The sequence below is a fragment of the Haplochromis burtoni genome, unplaced genomic scaffold (genome assembly GCF_018398535.1).
Source record: "Haplochromis burtoni strain Fernald_Lab_line unplaced genomic scaffold, NCSU_Asbu1 Contig_80, whole genome shotgun sequence".
NCBI lineage: Eukaryota > Metazoa > Chordata > Actinopteri > Cichliformes > Cichlidae > Haplochromis > Haplochromis burtoni.
In genome coordinates, this window is record NW_024582441.1 from 1,278,235 (window position 1) to 1,301,409 (window position 23,175).

At 39.6% G+C, this 23,175-nt stretch overlaps 2 protein-coding genes across 9 annotated transcripts; both read left to right on the plus strand.

Moving 5' to 3' along the window:
- The first annotated feature begins 75 nt into the window (after nucleotides 1–75).
- On the plus strand, nucleotides 76–18,138 carry pex5 (peroxisomal biogenesis factor 5). 8 transcript variants are annotated; one of them, XM_042222162.1, is made up of 17 exons: nucleotides 76–305; nucleotides 4,752–4,908; nucleotides 6,692–6,730; nucleotides 6,891–7,008; nucleotides 7,100–7,246; nucleotides 7,823–7,907; nucleotides 8,684–8,774; nucleotides 9,063–9,185; nucleotides 12,126–12,239; nucleotides 12,632–12,715; nucleotides 13,037–13,156; nucleotides 13,359–13,502; nucleotides 13,706–13,776; nucleotides 14,168–14,368; nucleotides 14,470–14,635; nucleotides 14,726–14,883; nucleotides 16,362–18,138. In XM_042222162.1, exons 2-17 carry the CDS (start codon nucleotides 4,795–4,797, stop codon nucleotides 16,606–16,608), a joined length of 2,022 nt encoding a protein of 673 aa, XP_042078096.1. In that variant the 5' UTR covers nucleotides 76–305; nucleotides 4,752–4,794; the 3' UTR covers nucleotides 16,609–18,138. The 8 variants fall into 8 exon arrangements, with proteins under 8 accessions (XP_042078096.1, XP_014189967.1, XP_014189966.1 ...); XM_014334481.2 differs by having other exon boundaries at nucleotides 77–1,050; nucleotides 14,168–14,389; XM_014334480.2 differs by having other exon boundaries at nucleotides 77–310; nucleotides 14,168–14,389.
- Nucleotides 18,139–19,434: 1,296 nt separating this feature from the next.
- cdca3 (cell division cycle associated 3) lies at nucleotides 19,435–22,433 on the plus strand. The gene is made up of 6 exons (XM_005925205.3): nucleotides 19,435–19,584; nucleotides 20,110–20,261; nucleotides 20,852–20,972; nucleotides 21,081–21,968; nucleotides 22,053–22,120; nucleotides 22,224–22,433. Exons 2-6 carry the CDS (start codon nucleotides 20,130–20,132, stop codon nucleotides 22,314–22,316), a joined length of 1,302 nt encoding a protein of 433 aa, XP_005925267.1. The 5' UTR covers nucleotides 19,435–19,584; nucleotides 20,110–20,129; the 3' UTR covers nucleotides 22,317–22,433.
- The last annotated feature ends 742 nt before the right edge of the window (nucleotides 22,434–23,175 follow it).

The window sequence follows — 23,175 nt, forward strand, 5'->3', positions numbered from 1 at the left end:
ATGTTACATTTTAACGTTAGGCTCTTTACGCCTTTTTTCCCAGGCGCTGACGCTTCCTTACGCATGCGTAAAACCAGTTGAAGAATACGTAACTGGCGTAACGTTCACGAGCCAGGCTAGCGGTGAAGGGTTTTGTGGGTCATGGGGGAGGAAGGTAAATAAAAGCGGGGAGCTAATAGCACTCAGCGACTGGTTTCGGACGGTTACTGGAAAATTTGTTCGGACGGAGGTGTGAGAGCGGGACAAGAGGGGACATACCGCCGGAGTGAGGGACTGTCGCTCGGATACAGCAGCAGCTGTCGGCGGTGAGGTGAACAGTATGCTTCCCTTCTATTCATGCTTCTTCGCTGGGTGCACACTACGGGAGTGATCTCTGCACTGGCCCTACTGCAGCTAGCCAGCTAGCCACAGCTGATATTTTTTGAGTTCCGGACGGTCGTGAGCGTCCTCGGTTTCCCTTTAGGTTTCATGAACAGCACGCTGGTTACATAAATAACACAGAGTATCGCTTATCGAGCTAATGTTGCTGTTTGTAGCTGAAGCTGCAGTTAGCTCCGAGCAGCTCTATTTTATTACACAGTGCTCCCAGAAAGGTAACAATGCAGGCAGGTGTGTTTAGTTGATATCTATAACTAGTGGACTATGTGTGACAAAAGCAACCTTCGCCTATTCCTATCGTCTCCGTGGATTTGTAGTCAATAAACAGGTGTCATAATGGCCCGTCTTTGGTAATGTGTGTATTAATATCTCTGTCTGATCCTCTTACTTTGACCCTAATCATAATACAGCAGCCATTTGAAGCGGTGGCACTAAAGTAGCCTTTAAATCTTCAGCCTAGACAGCAAGAACAACAGTCCACCTGTAAGGTGTTGTGTAATAGTCACTGAAGAGTTTTTAGGTAGACGGTCACATGCGAGATTAGGAAGGGAATTCATTTTTATGTTCCTCCTCTCCAGGGAGGTCAGCATGTGTAATTGATCGGGGTCATTGAAGTACAGCAGCAGAGTTTCATACATCTGGGACTACATTTCAGAGTGAAACGGTGTCACGGTATTGTTTATTATTTTGCTTTTAAATGTTTAGGTGAGTAATCATCAGATGGAGCAGGATCAGTTGAAACTTTGCAGTTTATATAGCTGTTATTTTAGACCTGATATGGAGTATTGTGAAAAAATGCTGCTCTTCATTTCGTTATATTTTGCTTCACAGAGGAGCCAAACATTCTTGTAATATATTAAAGTGGTCTTGAACACTTCTCAAGTTCTCAAGGCTTTCTGAAGGTATTTTTATTTAGATATCAGTTGTTTTGTTTCTTTTCTCATTCATTTTTAGCTCAGTAATTGTACCTGACCAATTTTTTATTTTAGTCTCTTAACACTGACCCGCTATCCATCATTCAAGCATATAAAAGGCACTTAACACAAGCAATGTACCAGTCTTGTGTCAACTATAGTACAAGCAGCTGGAAGAATCAGGAAAAAATCCATGAAGAACCTGGTGTCAGTGGAAAAGGCTGCGGTATGCCAAATTATGCAAGAACTTGATTGAAAATCAGTGGCAGCAAATCTTAGAATGATGAAATTGAAATTTTTGATTCAAACTGTCGTCAGTGTGGTACAACACTATGAACCTTTTTCCTCCCTTTCAGGCAGTGGTGCTGGGATCTTGTTAGAATTGATGGAATTTTAAACACAGAATATCCATCAGATTTTGCCATTTGGAAAGCGTCTGATTGACAGCAGCTTAATTCACTGCCTGGATAGCAAAACACTTATCAGTCATGGATTGTCCTCACCAGAGCATCTACCTCAAAATGATTGAAGCAGTTTGGAATCGTCTTGACAGAGAACAGAACAAAAGGCAGCCAACGTCCAAAGAGGAGAACTTATCCTGAAGACTACTTAATAAAATTATAAGAAAGCTTGCATAACAAAGTTGCAAATATTAACTTTAAAGCTCATTAGAGTAGTACAAATCTTGTTGGTGGGTGTTTTTTTTTTTCTCAGCTTATATTCTATAGTTCAATGCATGTTTGCACATTTCAATAAATCATGTATAAATAAACATGTATTTTCAATTTTCCTAACAAAATATAAAGAAATGAGGGGTGGCTCAAGAGCTTTTAACAGTAATGCATACAGAAATCCAGAGTATTTGTGGTAGCATTTATCAAAATAAGCATTTCTCAACTGATTAGAAGATTTGCTTAAATAAAATAGTATTACATGTAGTCAGCGTGTTAGTATAGTGATGCTGATGTTCTTTATCTTCGTAAACGCTCTTAAAAGCAAAAATCTCCTGAACGTACCAGATGAGTTAAGTGAAACATGCTGTGGATGCCTGTGCCTGCTGAGCCATCATATTCTCATTATTAATGGTTCACTAAGAGCCAGAAGATGAAATGAAAAACAGCAGATGGAGCTTGAATTTGTGCGCGTTTCATGAGGCTATTTGAGCAGCCTGAAGATTTCGCTCGGCCTGTCAGCTGTTAAAGGGGTCAGGAAATTGAATAATTATTTTTAGATGTGATGGAAGGGACACAAAACAATGTGAAGGACTAACTGAACTTAAAATTACTCTCTGGTGCCGAATAATAATAATAATAATAATAATAATAATAATAATAATGATAAAAAAAATCTTTCAGGGTTGAATATGTCGAGTGTTAAAAATTAAAACATTTTATATTTTGGGGGATGGTTTTTCAGTTATTGGTGCATAACTGTTTAGTTTCTCTAATATTTAAGTGTCTAATTAGAAATTGGACCTCATACTGGATGCTTTAGGATCTGCGTCTTTTAATTGTTCCATTGAGGTGCTTCACTCTACATAGTCCATTGCATGACTATCACAGTAAAACTAAATATGAAAAAAGAAAATAAATGGTAATAGATAAAATGATAATTGGATGGCGCAGTGGTCGGTGGTGCCATCTTTAAGCAAAGTGGCCTTGAATCCACCTGCTGACTGGAACCTTTCTGTGTGGAGTTTGCATGTTCTTCATGGTAAATGGTAAATGGCCTGCATTTGTATAGCGCTTTACTTAGTCCCTAAGGACTCCAAAGCGCTTTACACTACATTCAGTCATTTACCCATACACACACATTCACACACTGGTGATGGCAAGCTACATTGTAGCCACAGCCGCCCTGGGGCGCACTGACAGAGGCGACACATCGGTGCTGTGGTTAGCCGCTGTTGCCTCACAGCAACGAGGTCCTGGATCCAGGTCTCCTGGAAGCACCCCATTCCAAAGACGCACATGTTGGCTTAACTGGTGATTTTAAATTGGCGTGAAGGGTTATCTGTTTCTGTGTTAGCTCTGTGAGAGAGGAAGAATGTGGATGGCTGGATGGCTTACCCAATGCAGGGTCATAGAGTGGGCGTAGAGCCTTTTCCAGCTGATGCCGAGCAGGACACAAAAAAGCCTGCACATTAGGGAAAAAGAAAGACTAGCTACAAAAATATTTTACACTCATACAATTAGAGCAGGGCAATATGACCAAAAATATTTTTCACGATATACATTTGAAAATTTGGATAACGATATAACTGACGATATAATTGACACTAGACAAAATACTTTACAACTCCACAACTTTATTAGTGCAAAAAACCCCATCAATGTATTTTCACTTAAACAAGCAGCTGTTTTTTATGTGCATTAAAGTTATATAAAAATTTAACAGTGCAAATGCAAATTCCTTGCTGACAGTTTAACCAAAAGGCATTTCCAGTGGAAATTGGCCGACATATCCTCAGCATAACCATGTATAATATCCACAAAACTTAAAAAGAGGTTATACACACACAATACGGTAATATTATGTTGAAGCACAGTACGTATCACTCCGCGAGGCCCTGCCTACGATAGCCGTAATGCTCACTTGACTATTTTCGAGCGCGTGACACATAAAATCGTTTGAGGTCAGTAAACACAACCAGAATTCATACATAAGGCACACGGGATTATAAGGGGCACTGTCGATTTTCAGAAAAATCAAAGGATTGATTTTAAGTGTGCCGTATTTTCCAAACAACACGGTAATAACGACGGCCTGCTAGCATGCTCTACCAAAAATAGTGCTTTGTTGTGTATCTGACGGACGAAAGCTCAAACCAGTTCCACACCACTGAAGTTGCAGCATTTTTACAAACCAATTCTGGTTCATCCGTTTCATTCAACGATCCACTTTCGCCTCTTCTCATTCTGCGTCGCCGCCATGTGCATATGTAAACATAGGCACTGCGCATGCGCGTTTTACCCATATTCTATTGCGACATTTCATTTTCCTATCGTTGCCCAAAATTACACCGGTATTACCGTGAACGGTATGATATAGCCCAGCCCTACATACAATAAATAAAACCAACTAAAAATAAATGTATAGAAAATGATATTTTGTTTTAGGGTTTCTCACTGAGGAGCATTTAGTGTAGATGTTTAGTGGGACTGGAATTTCTTAATGTTTGTAAGACAAGTATTTGTATTATATCTGTTCTGATCTGTCACCAACAAAAGGAACAAAAACAGTGAAACTAATAAAACCTAAACTGAAAACTTTACATGGAAAAAAAAAAAAGAAAAAGTAAACGGTCAAAACTAAAGTAAAACAAGCCAACCCATTCGGGGAAGCTTAGTGAAGCTAAGCTGAAGACAAAATAAAACTGTAATAAGTCTCTTCTCATAGCAATACTTTTCTTGAACACAGACTGAATATGAGTGGTTCATTTATGGCTCTTCTTCTCAGTTTGCAGGTGGTCTGATTGGGTTTGCCTCATCCTTGTGTTGCCATGGCGATGCGTGAGTTGGTGGAGGCAGAATGCGGGGGAGCCAATCCCCTCATGAAGCTGACCAGTCACATGACCAAGGAAGGGGGGCCATGGCGGAACGCCACAGCACCTCCAGTGAGTATTTTGTAAGACATCAGGCCCTGAGCTCTGTAGTCTACACGATATGCTTAGAAGTTTGGGGTCACTTAGAAATGTCCCTGTTATTTTTCAGTCTCTTTATTGATTTTTAGCAAACTTTGGCTTTGAGTTTCAACATTAAATTAATAAACACTCATTTTTATCTGTGAGGAAGAGCCTGATATTCCTTTTATTTATTTTTTTAATTATTTAAGGCAACGATAGACTATACTTAAGCTTTCCTTTTGTAACTTTATAAAATAAAATGTAACAAATAATTACATTCCAGAGTTTTAATTTCGCTCAGTGGTATGCATTAGTGAAATAATACCTGACAACAAAATTTATTTGCATTTGTTTCATTTTATCTCAGAGTTTTTCGGATGTTTCATTCATACCCAAGCTAGTTTTTTCTTTTTCTATGTGGAGATGACAAAAAATGGGGATACTGTTATCAAATAATACTAATCAACTTCCTGACAAAACTTTGTTACTTTAAAAGTAATAAAGCTTTCCAGCAATTCCTTCTGCTTCTTTTTACATAACATCTCTGCTACCAAACAAACAAATGAGAGAGAACCTGCCTCATCTCGTGGGAGCTTTTCAGTCCTGACAGGAGATTCTGGTTAAGTAACAAACATAATTAAAAGTAGTTGGTGTAGCAGGTGAGAATTACCATTAACAGCTGTAGCTTTGCTCTTGGGTTCGTCCATGTTCTGTTACTCCTGCTAATGAGGGGCCCTTGTTTGCATGACGCACAGCAAAGTAATTACAGAACAACATAAAACTGAATTCAAGTAAGTAAAATTTTACTAATATTGGATCTTTCAAGATAAAAATCACAAAGTACCTCACAAAAAAAATGCTAGAACATCAAAACAAAAGACGAAAATATGAGTACTCAGGTGTTTGTCCATGTGGAACTCTGAAAGTCAAAACCAGAATCTTAATAATAACAATAACCATTTCTGATTGCGCGTGCAACTCTCCATCTGCGTGGACATGAGAGCAGATGTTCTTAAAAGTGCTCAAAATGGACTGAAGCCAGAGCAAGGCTCCAAAACAGAACCCTGTGGCACACCGTAGACAAGAGACAAGGAAAAGAACCTGAACTAAGAAGCAGCCACAGAAAAGGAACATTTATGCAGATACTGACAGGTATTATGATCTGCTCCAGAGGAGAGCCCAGATTCTTATCCTATTGAGAAAATTGAGGTGGTCGCCATTGTCAAAGACAGAAGGCAAGTTCTTCATCAGCAAAACAGAACATTACCCTGCACCCACTTTGCATCGAGATGCTTATAGAAATGCTCCTTCTTATGAGTAACTGATCGAGCTTTTTGAGCCAGGATCTGAACAATATTTCCTGGATCCATGCTTTTAACTTAAAATGCAGAAACTGTATCAAAGCATACAGTAACTGTGTAAGAGTGCCTCTGCTACAAGAATACAAGATTTAACACAATCTGTTGTAGGGCTGTAAATTTAAGAGTATATCTTTCCTTTTAATTAGAAAATCTAACACTGTTCTCTGTCGCCCTTGTTATATAGCAGTTTAAGAGCTAATTGGCATTTAAATATATTAATGTTAAGTTCCAGAATTTTTTGTGCAGTTGGCACCAGGCTACAGCAAAAGCACTAGTGTTGCTTTTGCAATAACTTTTCTTGATATATTTTCAAGCTCCCTGTGACCTTTATCTCTGGAGCTGCTTGATTTAACATTTTTGTGCAAAACATTTTGCTGATAGATACCATACTTTATTATTATTATTTTTTGCAGATTCATCCCACTCCCATTGAAATTGCAACTGAGGAAGATGTAAGTGCTTTTCTTTCAATTTTAATGATTTGCTCTAAGACTGTACAGTATATACTTCAAGTTTATACCCTAAAGCCAAAATATTTAGGTTTCCTCAGCATGTACTCTAATCATTAAGAGTTACCGTTAGATTTTATATAAAATGAATGTTTTGTTCTAGCTCGTTAATGAGTTCCTTCAGGAAGCTCCACGCCCTCCACAGACCTTTGACATGGGTCAGCTGCTGGAGGAAATGCAGCAGATTGACCAGCAGAGCTACAGACAAGCTCCACAGAGAGGTGCTCTTCATCATTATTTGATGAAGTTTAAAAGATTTTTCTAAACCTTTTTTCCAGTAAATTTGAACTTCTTTGTATTTCCTTGTCATAGCTCCTGATGTGGCAGCGCTGGCCCTCTCTGGTGACTGGGTGGAGGAGTTCCTCCAAGGCTCTGATTCTGCCTCCGCCCCGGGGCTCATCGCACTCGGCGATGCCGCAGATGCTGATTGGACGAAAGAATTTATTGCCGAGGCAGCAGGTATGTTTTGTTTTCATTGCTTTTCTTGGCCTTCTGCATTTTTTGCTTAATGAGCAAATCATCTTTCTGCCGTTATCATCACTCTGTCTCATATCATCACGTTTTTTTGCTCAAATCAGAGTGAATATCTTTAGGACAAAGTCTTCATAGTGTAGCTGTTCTGACTCATGAACTCTGGACAGTGTCAGCAGAATTGCATCCAAGCTTCTTCCAAGGTTGTCCTTTCACACATGTAGCACAAAGCAAGAGATGATCTACTTTAAAATTTACTCACTGCTAAAAATAACCTGTTTGTTGAGAGTGCTGAGAGTCCACCGAATGATTACCTGCACTGTTCTCACACGCGTTCAGGCACAGGGTGTTTAAAAGGGAGCTGACAGTTATAAACCATTTAATGTCCGATCCAGCAGAATCAGACGTTTGAGTTCTCACATGCAGCTCTGTTAGGCGTCTACAAAGGTTTTTTTTTTTTTTTTGTTTTTTTTTTTTTATAGACTCACTGCATGGGTGAAAACAGCTTATGTCATTATTACGTGTTTGCTGTGTTTTTAATTTTTCAATTTCTCTCATTTTTAGATCCTGGCCGCTGGGCAGAAGAGTATCTGGAGCAGTCTGAGGAGAAGTTGTGGCTGGGGGATCTTGGAGACAAGGCAAATGAATGGTGAGCAGGGGATAGAGCCGGGGGGTGGAAGGGGGTTACAAGCACTGCATTACATGTAGAAAATGTAGAGTAGACATGTGAGGGAGAATCAAGGAGGACAAGAGTGCTGTTGGCAGAACTTAAAGCACTTGAAAAACTGTGATAATTTTCTCTTCTTGGTGAGTGAATTTTCTATTTAATTGTTAAACATTTAACCTGATATTCTCTTGTCTGACAGTGTTGAGTTAATCCATTAAAGCTCTGGTAGAAGCCAGTGAAGCAGCTGAACATGAAGTGAAAGCTGATTTAAAGAGTCCTTGTATAATCATCGTTGTGCACTGGGCTCTAAATACGAGAGTGTAAAATGCAGTTTATATTTGAAGTGATTTGTTCCAACCTACAGTACTGTGCAAACGTCTTGAGCCAGCCATCATCATTGCTTTATATTTTATATTCCATGAAATATTGGAAATGGGTGTCATTGAAACATCTGTAAATATACATTGAAATACAGAATATAAGTTGAAAATCGTGTGTACAATTCTAATATGCTTGAAAAGCAGTATTTGCTATGACTAACTTCATTCTTCACCTTATTGGTACAAAAATAAAACTATTTTATGTCGAAATGAGTGAAAAAACAGCAAATGATCAAAGAAAGGCTTTGAAAGACCTTCAAAAACTCTGAGAACGATTGTTCTAGACCACTTTAAAACATCATGGGAAAGTCTTGCTCAAGACCTTCTAGTTTTATAGCATCAAATTTATGTTTGTTTTTTTTATTGTTAATCTGACAGGACTAAGGAGTATCAAGCAGAAGACGAGCTGAGGCAGACAGCCAATGAGCTTGTCTCAAAGGTTGATGACCCAAAGTTACAAAACACAGAGGTGAGCAGTGTGTCATTGTGACACCGTAATACACACCATTTCCTTTTACATGTCTATCACCATGTTCTTTCACTTTTTTCTTTAACTCTTTTGTAGAGTAGGTCCTTGAGACTGTAGCATGTGGTGCACAGATGATTTTTGTGGTTTTTAATGGCTTTTGTCTCAGTATGGGAAGAAAGTTGCTGGTTTGGGAAGAAACTAGCATTACTGGTGTAAAACTGATGAATTAGTAATAGTAAATGCCTTTTTTTTTTTTGTTGTTGTAATTTGTTTTTTGTTGTTGTGTAGTTCCTGCGATTCATTAGGCAAATTGGCGAGGGCACTGTGACAGTGGAGAGCAAGACAGACAAACAGCTCACAGATAAAGCTCAGGCCGAGAATGCTCAGAACTGGGCCTCCAACCTCAACCAGGTACGAGTCGCAGCCCACTGAGGAAAGGATGGTTACAACTGTGAACGCTGTATGTTGGGGTAGAACACTGGTTCACTGTTGCCCAGTATAGGCTAAGCCTTGTGACTCATCACCCCAGTATCTGATGCAGTGTAAAATTTTCCACAAATGTAACCAGAAGCAGCCACCAGTCTGCTTGTAATATGAGTCTCCAGGCTGCAGTGTTGCAGATGGAATTTGTTTTTGCAGAGAAAGGGCTCTCATAACTGTCAGCTTCTCCTCTTGAGCATTTAGATTTTAATGTGCACGACCAAGATTTGGGGTTTTCCCATCTTGACGTGATTTTCCTTTCGCTCTGGATTTCACAGAAGGTGCAACTTCATTGCTTTGTATTCGACCAGTTCAGGCAGTAAAAGGCTGATGCCAGATCGAGTTTCTCTCTAAATGTATTTCTCTACAAGACGACAGATACAAAAGTACGGAGGCGTAATCCTTTCACTTGACTGAATTAATGAGAGATTTTATAATCCCAAAGGAGCCTTATTGATTTGAAAGCTTGATTTCTTGAGCTATAATACTGCTGCAGACTGTTTGTCTGCTGGATATTTCATGTTTCTCTTAGATCAGTTGAACCAATATGGCTTCAGGATGTAAGACGATGCATCTCAAATGCATTCAGACTGGCTAAGTGGTGACTCAAGAGACAAAGATTCCAGTACCTCCCAATGTTTCCAGCATAAACCAAGAGGAAACTGTATTAACAAAGCATGGGGCATTACTGCTTATGAAATCAAGGTTTCAAATTAATAGAGGCTCTTTTGGGATTTTAAGGTCCGTCACAACAATGTTTAACTGCTAACTTAGCTATCATGGGGGAAAGGTGAGGTATACTCTGAACAGCTGGTTTTTAAGCTGTATCTTTGATCCAGAAAAACAAGACAAAATAATTAGTCAAGTAAATGCATAACATTTCTGACTGCATTCAAAAATACACACAACCCCCCAAAAATATAGATCAGAGTTAAATATCTTTAACCCACAGGTGACTAAAATGACCAAATAGGTTCTTAAAAAAAAAAAAAAAAAAAAAAAAAAAAAAAAAAAAATATAAAAAAAAAAATAATATATAATATATATATATAATTATATATTATATTATATATATATATCAATAATATATTATAATAATTATATATAATATATAACTATATAATTCATATATATTATATATATTTATTAGTTATGTTTGTGTTTATGTCAGAAATTCTGAACTGCTGTGATGTTGTTTTATTCAGTCATTCTGCATCCTGAAAAGGTTAGGTTTAGTCTCAAGACTTCTGCAGCAGTGAGTCTTGCCATTTTAGGTTTGTGATCCATAGTTTGCTGCAGAACATTACAAGTGTGTAATGTAGAGATTAGAAGGGAAAACTACAACAAAATCAACACATATATTTAAAATGCACATATATTCAGTTATATGTTATTCCTGCTATATTAATGGGTTAATTCCTGTAACAAAAGTTCTAGAAGAAGTCTATTTAAAAATTCATAGTCTAAAGCATTATACAGCACAAAGAAATATACCACTGAGGGCATAAATGAATCATGTAATTGGAAAGTTAAAAATACTCTGCAAAGCAGCAAATTACTCAATTTTAGAGATTTACATAATTTCCTTAGGGATTTTTAAATTATTCTGATTAAAAGAGTATAAATAAGAAGGTTTGGGTTATTTTATTTTTTGTACCTCCTAAATTGGATCTAGAGATTGATTTGTTAGTAACTATTTTTTTTTATTTTATTTTATTTTTTTATTTACTAATTTTTACTAATCTAGTCAGAATTTGGAGAAATTGGGTGTTTATACTTCTGCCTTGAATCTCTGATGTTTTTACTTTTTACTGTGAAGCTCTATGCTGTAACCATGTATCTCCATAAATGCATCATCAACACAGTCTCGTTTACTGGCGCCGTTTGGGCTTAAGCTTCTCTGGCTACTTCTTCTCTTGCCATTTTTTTCAAATCGACTGTAAGAGAGGGGATCTTGGTTGCAAAAAACAAACCAAAAACAATTACCTCAAGAAGGTTCCTGTGACAAAGTCTGACTGTGAAACTGCTTGTTTGACAGGTGGTTAGCCAGTGAGTGTGCAGGTTCATACCAATGATAATCCTCTATTTTAAAAGATAGCATCACTATCATCATCATTTGTTTAAATTCAGTATGACCCAAAATAAGTGACTGGGCCCATGAGCTCATCAGGAGAGTGTTTACACAGGTCAAAACAGGAAGATTGGGGTTTTTTTTTAGTAGTTTTGCAACTACTGCTATCGCCATCTGGTGGCCTCCAGATAGAATGCAGGTGTAAGACGCTTGAACGTTGACTTTGTGATCTGTGTTCCCCCAGCTAGTGTTTGGATAAGGAAATTGCAGAGCATTGCAGGAACACCAGGGATAGATGCACATGCTGGCAGCAGGAGCTGCACCGTAGGCTCTAAATAGATTCAACGCAGAAGTATAAATTAAGCTATAATCTGTACTTTAATTTAATCTTTTGTAAGTCCAAAATTTGACCTGATATCTCAGTTTGCTTTTTTCTGCTTTACATCTGTTTCGTGCTCTTTTCCTGGCCTAAATGGCTTCCACATTATGTTGTGCATGTGTAGCTGTCAGCCATATTCATGCTACATTATGATTACATCTATGCCATCGCCCTCTAACTCTGAATTGTGCTTTTCCTATTTTTTATTTTATTTTGTTATTTTTATTTTTTTTAACCTGCCTTTGGATTCTTGGCTTACCATTACCTTCATTAACACCTGTTATTCATCTGCTCCTCTTGATACTTCAAATTACTCCTTTTTTGCCCACCCCTCCAAAAAATTTGTAAAAATCCTCCACACCAACTCCTCCTCTTCCTCGAAACATTGTCCCGTTCCCTACTGCCACCCCTCCCTCCGTAGTTCCTGATGAAGACGGGGGGAGGGAGTCTTCCCCTGGAACCCCCAGAGATGAATCAGAAGATTGACAAAGTAAAAGCTAAACAAGCAGAGCAGTGGGCCAGAGTCGTCAGGCAGGTACGACCTCTGTGGTCACGGCAGCTATCCATGTTTTATTTTAAGCTGCAGTTGTAGTTACTTATTTGTATGTTATGCTACCAGTGTTAACAATTTCGATCTTACCCATTCATTCAGATAGTCTCAGATTTCCTGCATCTAGTTGCTGTTTAGTGCGTTTACTGTCTTAGGAGAAAACTGGGAGTTAATTAGGAAGGAGATAAAGGAAGCAGTACGAGAAAAATGGTTTCTTCTGTGTTCTTCCACCTTTCATTTCTTTACTCCTTCACATTCACTCCCCTCTATATTTTTCCTCTCTGAATGCCCCGGTTCTCCCCTTCTAATAACAGTTTTCTCAGCCAGCGCATACAGATTCCTATCAACCACTGCCATTGCTCTTCATTGTTATTCAGGTGTCAGAGGAGTCGGCTGAAGCCTGGGTAGATGAGTTCGCTACATCAGGACCTGATTTTCAACAAGCGAAAGCCGCAGTGGAGGTGAGGCAAGAGTCTGTGACAATAAAAACCTTCAACCCAAAGCCAAGTATAATAAGTAGTATTGTAGAGGTTAAAGCACTGAGTGTCATCGGAGTTGAGGTTTGAAAATGGAAACTTTCCTGAATGATTGGCATGACGGTGCCCTTGATTTTTTTTTTTTTTTTTTTAAACACCCACAAACTTAATCCTGTTTAAGGAACGAAAAAAATATAGGGCCATCCTATAAGGCATCATCGATGCAGCAGCGTCTTCCAGTTGAAAAAGGTCAAAGTTATCTCCAATACGCTGTGAAGTAATGATGCGTGTCTGTCATTTTGTCAGAGTGATGTGGATTTCTGGGAGAAGCTGCAGCAGGAGTGGGAGGAGATGGCGAAGAGAGATGCAGAGAGTCATCCCTGGCTGTCTGACTTCGATCAGCTACTCAGCACTTCTTACGACAAGGTATCCGTCAGCCTGCTCAGAGCAGGTGTCTGCTGCTATCTGTTTTGTGTTGCAAGATTTCAGCATTTTTGCGCATACGGCTGTCATGCACAATGTCTAATGTGCTCCTGTGTTTCATATACCCTATTAAGTACTAATTAAAATCATATACACACACAAGTTCTCTGAGCAGTTTCAATGTTTTCCTTGTTTTCATTTGCAGGGCTATCAGTTTGAAGAGGAGAACCCCTACTTATCACACCCGGACCCTTTGTCAGAGGGATTGAAGAGGATGGAGGCAGGGGACATCCCTGGTGCCGTCCGGTTCTTTGAAAGTGCTGTGCAGAAGGAACCAGACAACCAGCTGGTAAGACTCTGAAAGGCTGTGTTCTCATTTGCATTACACTTTTTTTTTTTTTTTAATTCTTAGAACATCCTGTTATTAGTTAATATAACATTGTGGGCCAAAAGGTCTCCCTACTTCTAATTTTAGCCATGTTTTTCTCCTGCTTCCAACAGAAGGCCCTTGAAATAATACCATGTGTCTTTTTTTCCCCCATTAAATTGCAGGCTTGGCAATATCTGGGAACCTGTCAGGCAGAGAATGAGCAAGAATTTGCCGCCATCAGCGCCCTCCGCAGGTCAGTAGTCAAAGTTGACTAAAACATGTAGTAAAACATGTAGTTATTATTATTATTATTATTATTATTATTATTATTATTATTACTCTAGATCTGGGTGTTGTCTCTTGTCTATAGTTTTTGTATCTGTAAGCATATAAAACACATTTTGCATATAAAAAAAAATGTGTTTTTCCACCACAGAGTCTATGTTAAAGTGAGGATAGATTTTTGTTAAGACCTTTTTAAATGCATACTAATGTGAGTGTCACCTCAAAAGAAATATTTTCAACCAGGAAAGCACCTCCATATTTTAACATTTGTCGTTGCAAATAAGAGTTTCTTTGCCAAATGAATAGTCGTGTTTTTTCTGTCTGACTACTTCTTTTTATTACCACCATTCTTCCCATAGGTGTATAGAGCTGAAGAACGACAACCTGACTGCCCTCATGGCGCTGGCTGTCAGTTTCACCAATGAGTCACTGCACAGGCAGGCCTGTGAGACTCTATGTGACTGGCTAAAGCACAATCCAAAATACCACTCTGTTTGGGAGCAGAGTGAGCACGAACGCTCCAAAGACAGCTCCAAAGAAAGGGAGAAGGACAGAGAGAGGTTCGGGTCATTGCTGCCAGAGTGAGCATCACGCACGTTTAGGAGAATACAAAGATACCTCTTTCTCTTTGCCCTTTCCTTATTGCTTTTCCCTTGTGCAGGTCTTTGTTTACCGACGTCCAGTCCATGTACCTGCAAGCAGCCAATGTTGACCCTACCCAGGTGGACCCTCAGCTTCAGTGTGGTCTCGGCGTCCTCTTCAACCTCAGTGGAGAGTATGACAAGGCGGTGGACTGTTTCAGCGCTGCTCTCTCCGTCACTCCACAGGTTGGTGAAGAATTCTTTGTAGAAATTCCAATGGCTTCATGTCATGTGCTCAGTTTCTGAGCTCTTTCTTTGTTTTTCTGTCCCCATAAGGACTATCTGCTGTGGAATAAGCTGGGTGCCACGCTAGCCAACGGAAGCCGCTCAGAAGAGGCTGTGGCCGCCTACAGGAGAGCACTGGAACTGCAGCCTGGCTTCATACGCAGTCGCTATAACTTGGGAATCAGCTGTGTAAACTTAGGGGCACATAGGTGAGACAACAGTGCTGTTTTGATGTGTATTTTGCTAGAGAGTCTTGGCATGTAAAGAAGTAAAATCTTTAGATTAAATGCATAATCCTCCTGAAGCTGGTTTTTATGATAGGGGAGTGTCAAGGTTTACTCATTTTGTGGTTCACAACCTTACCACTGATGACCTGAGTGTGGCTCTCTTAACAGAACAGTTTTCTGATAGATGTGGAATTAGTCCAGCAGTTTACATTTAGATAAACTTTTAAAAAACGTGTTATGTGAAATCAGCATTTGATATACCCTTTTCAAATTGTCTTAAACACACTGACATTCTGCTGCTTACATACACATCAAATGCGTTCTGTGCCTTTTCAAATTCTGTCAGATTGCTACTTTTGAACTTTAGCAATTTTATGCTGCTTCCCAGATGTTTTTACCTTCCACTAGGGGGCAGTTTATAGTTAAATCTGCCTCCTAGTGGAAGGTATTTTATAGTCCCTTTTCCATTAGTACCTACTCCGATCAACTCAGCACGGTTCACCATGCTATTCAGGGTTTTCCATGAGGCCATAGAAACTGGTACCAGGTACTTTATTAGTACCTGCTCAGCCAGGGTTTCAAGCGATTGAAGCAGGTACTAGAAGTTACGTCGTCACGCTGCATGCCACCGATTGGCTCGTCAGTAGCATCACTCAATGAGTCATAAGTGCATCTCGTTCACGAAAATTAAAACTGCCATTTTTGAAACCAGCAACGAGGGAAATGGCTACAAAAACACCGCAGTGTTCCCCGAGTTTGACAAAAAGCCACAGACCGAGCAGTAGGTATATTCTTGGCTCAATGTCCACCTTTGTTGTAGCGTTCGTGTTGCATATTAATTACGTTGCAGGATGCCCAGACGCATTGCTATGGCAACAAGCGCGCACACTGGGTTGTAATGGGAAAACCAGTCGATCCGAGTCGTAGCGATCTGTGGCAAGTAAATCAGAGTAGCTACTAATGCAAAAAGGGCTTATGTGATACAGTTAGACCATACACAAAAGATGCTACACTAGACCAGACGTGCAAGAAATCTAATAAATCTCACAAAGGTTTGTGTTGATGATGATTGACATTCACTTTATAAGGTATACCTTCAGCGAGGTGCTGGAAACATTCCTCAGACATTTTCGTCTGTTTCGAAATGATTCCCTGACATCCCAGAGGTGCTGTATTGGATTGTGATCTCTGATCTCTCGCCAGCAGGTCATCTTCGCCATGTCTAAAAAGCTAAATGTTGCTGCCATTTGGCTGATTAGATATTTGTCTTATACAGCGCTTAACCAGGTGTACTTAATAAAGTGGCCACTAGAGTGTACACCAGTGAGAAATGGACCTTAATTTGCAAAAGTGAACTTAGTTTACGCAAGTTTTTTTTATTACTGTTGCCTGTTCAGGTTGATATCAGCACGTTGCAGATTGAACATAAATCCATCCTGTTCTCTTTTTTAACTCCACAGAGAGGCAGTGGAGCATTTCCTTGAAGCTTTATCTCTCCAGCGCCAGGCTATAGAGGATGGAGCGAGAGCGCCAAGGGGTCCCGGAGGAGCTGCGGCCACTATGATGTCCGACAATATCTGGTCCACCCTGCGCATGGCTCTCAGCATGATGGGAGAGAGCTCCCTGTACGCCGCGGCCGACAGGCGAGACTTGGACACCTTGATGGCTCATTTCTGCCAGAGAGAGGTGGATGGTGGGACTGAATGAAAACCTGCCAGGAGAGGGCTCATTGAGTGTGAATGTTTTTTGCTGGGAGGTAAATGTATGAGTGACTGAATGAAGCTGATTGAATGGAGGAATGAAGGGGACATGGTACAGCTAACGGTTAAAAGAAGATGATCGAGGAACACACTGTGAAGTGATCAAAGTGCTCATCATCATCATCATCATGTGTACATGTGTGTTTAAAAGTGTTGCCGTATCAGGCTTCACCTGTAGAGAAGCAGGCAGCAGTAATCCAGTCACGAACTGTTTCACACGTTCAGCAGTCACTGGATTTCCTCCTTTGTTGATCAAGAGAACCAGACTGAATGATTTTAACTTGAAAATCTTTCTCAGAGAAGAAGAGAAACAAGAATAAACATGGTTTAATCACTAATCTGTTCACCATCCAGCAATGTTAGTTTGTGTTAAGACACTCAGTCCTCTCCCTGTCTTTATTCACAGTTTGGTGGCCTCTGAGTTTATTATTACTGTGTTGATGTTGTTCCTACAGCATCTCGTTAACTTTGCTTCAGGACCACCATTGCAACCGGACAATCACATTGTTGTATTCGCTTTACAACTTGGGAACAAGATGTACACAAGAGTCTGGTAGGGACAACGCTGTGGTTCATGAATGGGTGAAACATAAGACTTTCACCCAGGAGACTGAGGCTTGTAGTCCTTGTTCATTTGAGACTTAGTTGACTGCTTTTCATTTTGAAAAGTATTTACTTCAGTCACTTTGGTTAGGTGTATAAAATGATCATATTAGAACTTAGTGAAGGCAAGCATCTTTTTTTTCCCCTCCCCCCTCAGGTGCAAAGCTAAGCTAGTGTTTTGTACACTACAAACCCTGTTTTATCAATTCACATGCCTCTTCATACAAAGGACTGGATGAGCCAGGGGTCTAACCAGGCCTTCCAATTCGCAGACGACCCGCTCTACCTCCAGAGCTGCAACCATCCCTGATTGCAACGGTGTGATTGATCAGTGATGGTCCTGATGGTGGAACAACACAGCAATTATCAGATGTGTGTACTCTCTGCGGTTATGTATAATCAAGGTACAAGACCTCTGACATTAAAGAGTGCTGCTTATGATCCAAGGTGCTCAGCAGGCGGAAGGATTACAGATTATGCCATTGTAAAGTAGAAATACAAGTCATAAGTGCTACAGCTCTTTTTGTTATACTTTATTTAATTTTTTAGTAATCATTATCATGCCAGGATAATGAACTGATAACCAGCGGGACTGTTACTCAAATGATAAGGTGTGTGTGTGTGTGTGTGTGTGTGTGTCTGTGTGTGTGTGTGGGGGTCGGGTGAGAGACATTATGTCAATGAGAGTGGCTTTTCTGGGTTCCTGTGCTCTTTTTCATATTGCTCCTGTAAAACTACTTGCTTCACTGTAAAATAATGCTCTATGCCATACTGTGTATTGTAACATAATTGATGCACTATAATTGTTTTCAGGCTACTTATATCCTGACAGCAATGTTTAATATAATATTCAGCAATAAAAGCTTTGATTCCAGACATCTGTTATTATCCTTTTATTTCAATTTGGACCCCCTCTTGTTGGTATATGGGTTGTTTCATGGTCCTATCGACTAATTTGCAATTTAAATGTTTAGACTAAATTCGATTTTCATATTATAGAGCAAGATGGTTTTATCAAAATGTCAGCTCTAAGAAGTGGGAAGACTTGCCAAATCAGCAGGGCATTGCATTTAAAGTTTCCTCAGAGTTAATAATAAGGATTTTAATTTGTTTAACACGTTTTTTTTTTTTGTTTTTGTGAGTAATGCAAAATTATTAAAACTTGTGAAATACAAAATGCTGTGGCTTGGGAGGTAGTGCAGGTCATCTGGTCTACAAGTTTATGGATCTTCATGCAAGATACTGATCCCTGAGTGGGCCTGATGCACACTGGAGTGTGTGCTAATGTTAGTTTAAAAGTGCTTATGCATAGAAACAGTTTGCATGAATTGGTGAATGAGCCTTGTAATAAAGTGCTTTGAGTGCTCAGCACTTAATAAAGAACAGTTAATTTACCAAAAAGTGATTTTATTTATTTATTTATTTATTTTTTTTGGGAGGGGGGGGTAATTCTATAATTTTTGTAGTGGTTTGGTTTTTTGGGTTGTGTTTTTTTTTTTTTTTTTTTTTTAGTGCATACACTTAACAACCACTTGATTAGGTACACTTGCAGACTCTAATATGGCCAGTGATATAGTACAGCCTGAAATCTTCAGAGCTCATACCAATGACGTTGGCTTATTCATTTAGGTTTTTGTTGAGGTTGTCAGGAAAAGTAACCTGATTTCATGATTACTTGCATTACATTTAATTCAGTTCCTATGTTTGTTTGTTTGTTTGTTTGTTTGTTCTAATCCACTTCCCTAACATACAGGTACTCAAAGTAAAAAATCTAAATTTAAATGCTTTAAAAAATTTATGCTAAATCTATCTGGAAATCTGAAGGGTTATAGCAAGCATTGTTTTTAACATTTGACTATCATTGTTATTTATGCGCAGATTTTATTCATTTTCACTTTAGTAGGTTTTCACTAAATGCGAACTCGCTATTCATGTTCAATGTTTTATTTATTTTTGGCACACTCCGGCCTCCATACTTACTTTAACAAGTCATATTCAAAAGAAAACTCGTAACTCGTGTTTCCGGAGCTTTCCCAACGCAATAATTCATTTTCTCCCACAAGTGAAAAACAAAACGTTTCCTTAAGTTATCAGCAGCCCACCCCGCCCTCTTTTAAACTTCGCATTCCTCTAGGCCAATCAGAGTCGAGAAGGCGAAGTGCAAGAGAAAGTTGATTGGTTCATTTAAAAATAACATAAGCGCAACCACGCCATTTAAATGTTTTAAAAGTCGTGTGTTCCTCCTGTTGATCTGAAGTGTGGAATAGGAGAAAGGCGGATAAACTATACGCTTGGTCCACTGTATTTGTCGTTTTTTCAGGTGAGTAGTGAAATAAATGACACGTCTGAATGATGTAGACCGAGTTTGTGTTTTTTTTCTTTTGCTCCACTTTAAACGGTTAACGGTGCAGTCACGTGAAACTGCAACATTTAGCTAACATACGTAGATGTGAATATGGTTTCCAGCTCTGTAAATGTCATACAAATTGTCCATAGTGACAGATATAGTAGTAAAGTCGTGTTTAAGATGAGCTACGATTTTTTTGTATTTAAAAACTAACGTTAACTTTAAGTCACGAGCACTAATCTATCAGCTAATAAGCTAAAATACAATGTTTAACAACAGGTTATTTATGCCTTGTCAAGCATTCGTTTTTACCGTTGTGTGATTGTAAGAATGAAGAATACACCAAGAAACGAGCCTTTCAATGTATTGATGAATGAGAATAATACATAGTTTTATTGTATTTCATCTAAATATGTGTACATCTGTGTTTTGTATTTTTGCTGTGTTTTTATGTTATGAATAAATAAATGAATAGAACTCTGTTTACCTGAATGGCAGGTAACATTAAAAAAAGGATCATGGGATCAAGTGAGAGTAAGATGACTGCATCTGCAGCCATAAAACCAGAGCCAGCCTTCAAAAAGACTCACATCAGTCACCTCATCGATCCTCGCTCCCCCTCAGCTGACATAGAACGAACACCTATTCAGGTGGGTTACCTGGTGGATCCATTCATATATTTAAAAAAACAAAACACAAAGTCTGAAAAAAATGTACTGTCTGAACTCCAGAAAATGTGCAGTCATTTTTTTTTTTATTAAAGAAGGCATGAACATTTTTACTTTGATCTTGAGGCCCTCTGATCCAAACTCTCTTCTGTACTCACATTTCAAAGACTTTGAAAAGCTTCTTGTTTGATCAGTGTGATATGTCCAAACTATAGAAGGTGTGAGGGGAACAAATGAGACTTTTCACATGCGCTTATACTCCATCTTTCTCAGATGGTGTGGATGAGTCTAGAAAGTTCACCCAAAATCCACATTTTGAAGTTTTCTCCAGTAAAGTATCAGAAAACAGATCCAAGATATCATTGCTTGTCATTGATCCTTTGTGTAATAAACACAAAGCTGGTGCAGTTTAGCTGCTAAACTTGCATGTCACAACATGCAAGTTTAAAAAATTACCCTCTGATGGGGAATAGGTGGGAGGCACTGATAATTATTGACCCTGCTTTATTCTCTACACTACTTTTGTCAACTGTGGGGCAATCAAACATAAAATAATTGAATATTTTTGCAAGGTTGGACAGCTTGTGTCCAAAACGTCTGCTGAGATGAAAAGCGAATGCCCTGTGGTGTTCGGTGATCCACGTTCACCTACCATTGGCATTACCCGCACCCCTGTGAGAGAAGTTATGAGAGGTAAGTAATATATAAACGTAATAACTTTCAGCTTGACTTTTCTCACTTTATTGAAAAAAAAAAAAAAACAAATCTAAAAAAATGACTTCCTTTCATTCATCTTTCCAGCAACAGTCGGGTCCTTTGCTCGTCGCCTGGGTATGATTTTCCACAGTGAGGTTGAAGGGAAACTCCCCGAAGGCCATCAGAAAGGCTTCAGTGGCGCATCAAAGAAAGAGGAGGACTTTATAAGTGAAGAGCTGGCATCGACTGAGCCCCTCCTGAGCCCACAGCCGTCCAGCAACCTTAATGAGCATGCTAACTTACTGGTGCCACCTGTCCAGCCCCCTCTCCAGAGCGTAGAGAAATTGAGTCCTTTTGTGCTTCCTGAAGAGCCTCAGGTGGAGGTGGAGATAGAAACTGAAGCAGATATTAGCCTGGAGGAGGCTGAGGAAGCAAGAGAGTCTCCTCTTCACAAGAGACTGAGCATGAGCCTGATAACCTGCCACGAGGGCGCTCCCTCCCCCCGAGCCTTTGCAGAGGTCCATCATGAAAATATTTCATCCCCAGAACCTGGCACAGAGGTGGAGCCACTTGGGGATGGTGTGGATCACGCTTACGCCCTTCCTTCTGCTACCATTGAAGCAGACTCTCCTGTTGAACCGGCCCCCTCCAACACTGATGCTGATGATTCCCTTGCACAGCCAGAGAAGGAAGAAACTAAAGAGCTCGCTAAAGAAGCTAATTTGCTTCCATCCAGTCCACCATGTGTTCGTGGTCCTGAGCAGCCACAGGCTTGCACCGGCATCCGCTGCCCCACCTTTGACTCAAAGAGCCCCAGCCAGACTGTTTTCAAACCGCAGTGGCTGGGAAATGGCTTTCGTCCGTCTGGGCTCAGAGCAAGAGGAGTGCAGGGGCTCGGTGGAAAAGGAGGCTCGTCTCCTCTCGCCGTCCGTGTGGCCGTTAAGAACGTAGCCAACGAAAACAAAGGACAGTCTGGAAAACTGAAGCAGAAAGGTGTGTAGGAAGTTTGTCACCTTTTGATTGTTTATGGTGAGACTGTATTGCTTTTCCTTTTTTTTAAACTTTCTTTTTCTTCAGGTACTGAAGGCCGCTCTCCGCTGCAGATCCTGAAGAAGACCAACTCACCCAGAGACCAGCGCACTCAGGTATTTGTAGCTGTAATTTACCCACATATGGGCTCATGAAAGCAACATCTGTGTTTTTACTTGTCCAAAAACACAGGAAATTCACGTTTTGATTTCTTCCCAGATGAAGCTGAAGACGTCCACTCCCGAAAAGCAGAGGGCTGGACAGATGGACCGCCGAGTGCTGGCTGTGTGTCTGGATAAGGAGAACCGATGAGGCACTGCACGCACTGTTTTTAAAAATGTGCTTTTATGTGTATAGCTTCCACAAACTATTTGTTGTCCTGTATATATTTAACTGCTTGTTGTTGTGTAAATAAAATTTGCAAACCTACTAGAGCTTTAAATTTTTACTGATTAACTCTTATCTGTTATTTGGAGAGTTTTCTTGTTCGTTTTTGTGCGCATTTAATCTTCGTCAACACCTAAATTATATTCAGAAATAACACTTGAAATTTAATATTTCTCCAGTTTGCAAAGATTGCATAGCTCACATGTCATTGAACTGACAAAGCGTCCTTGGGCAATGGTGAACACTTCGTTGCCCTCACCTATCAGAGTGTGAGTGTAAAGTGTCTTTTCTATACCCAAGGCATGCTTTGAGTGAAGAAAAAGCACTATGTAGCTACCAGTTCATTCAGCAGGTTACCTTGATGTCTGCTGAGTTGCTGTCATGTGATTGGCTGTTTGACATTTGCACTAGCGAGCACTATAGCAGGTGTACCTAATAAAATCTTAGGAAAAACAGACATTTTAGCATTAATTAGATGTAGCCCTTTTTTTTTTTTTTTAAAGTTTTTACATTTATTCATTTTTACTTTTTTGTCACAAGGAAACAGCAGAAGAGAGAAGGGTGTGGAAAGAGTAACAGGAAATAAATAAACAGCACAGTAGTAAACAGTCTTTCTATACTCTAAATGTTTGACTTGCAGGCAGATCATGTGGCCAGCTGATGATCTGTTCTTGGAGGAGCAGCTCCTATTTATGGTCTTTTTACATGCAATATTCAAAAGGGAGGAATATCGTCATATTGAATCGTGCCACTAGGTATCAGTCCCAAAAGCGTCACTGGGATC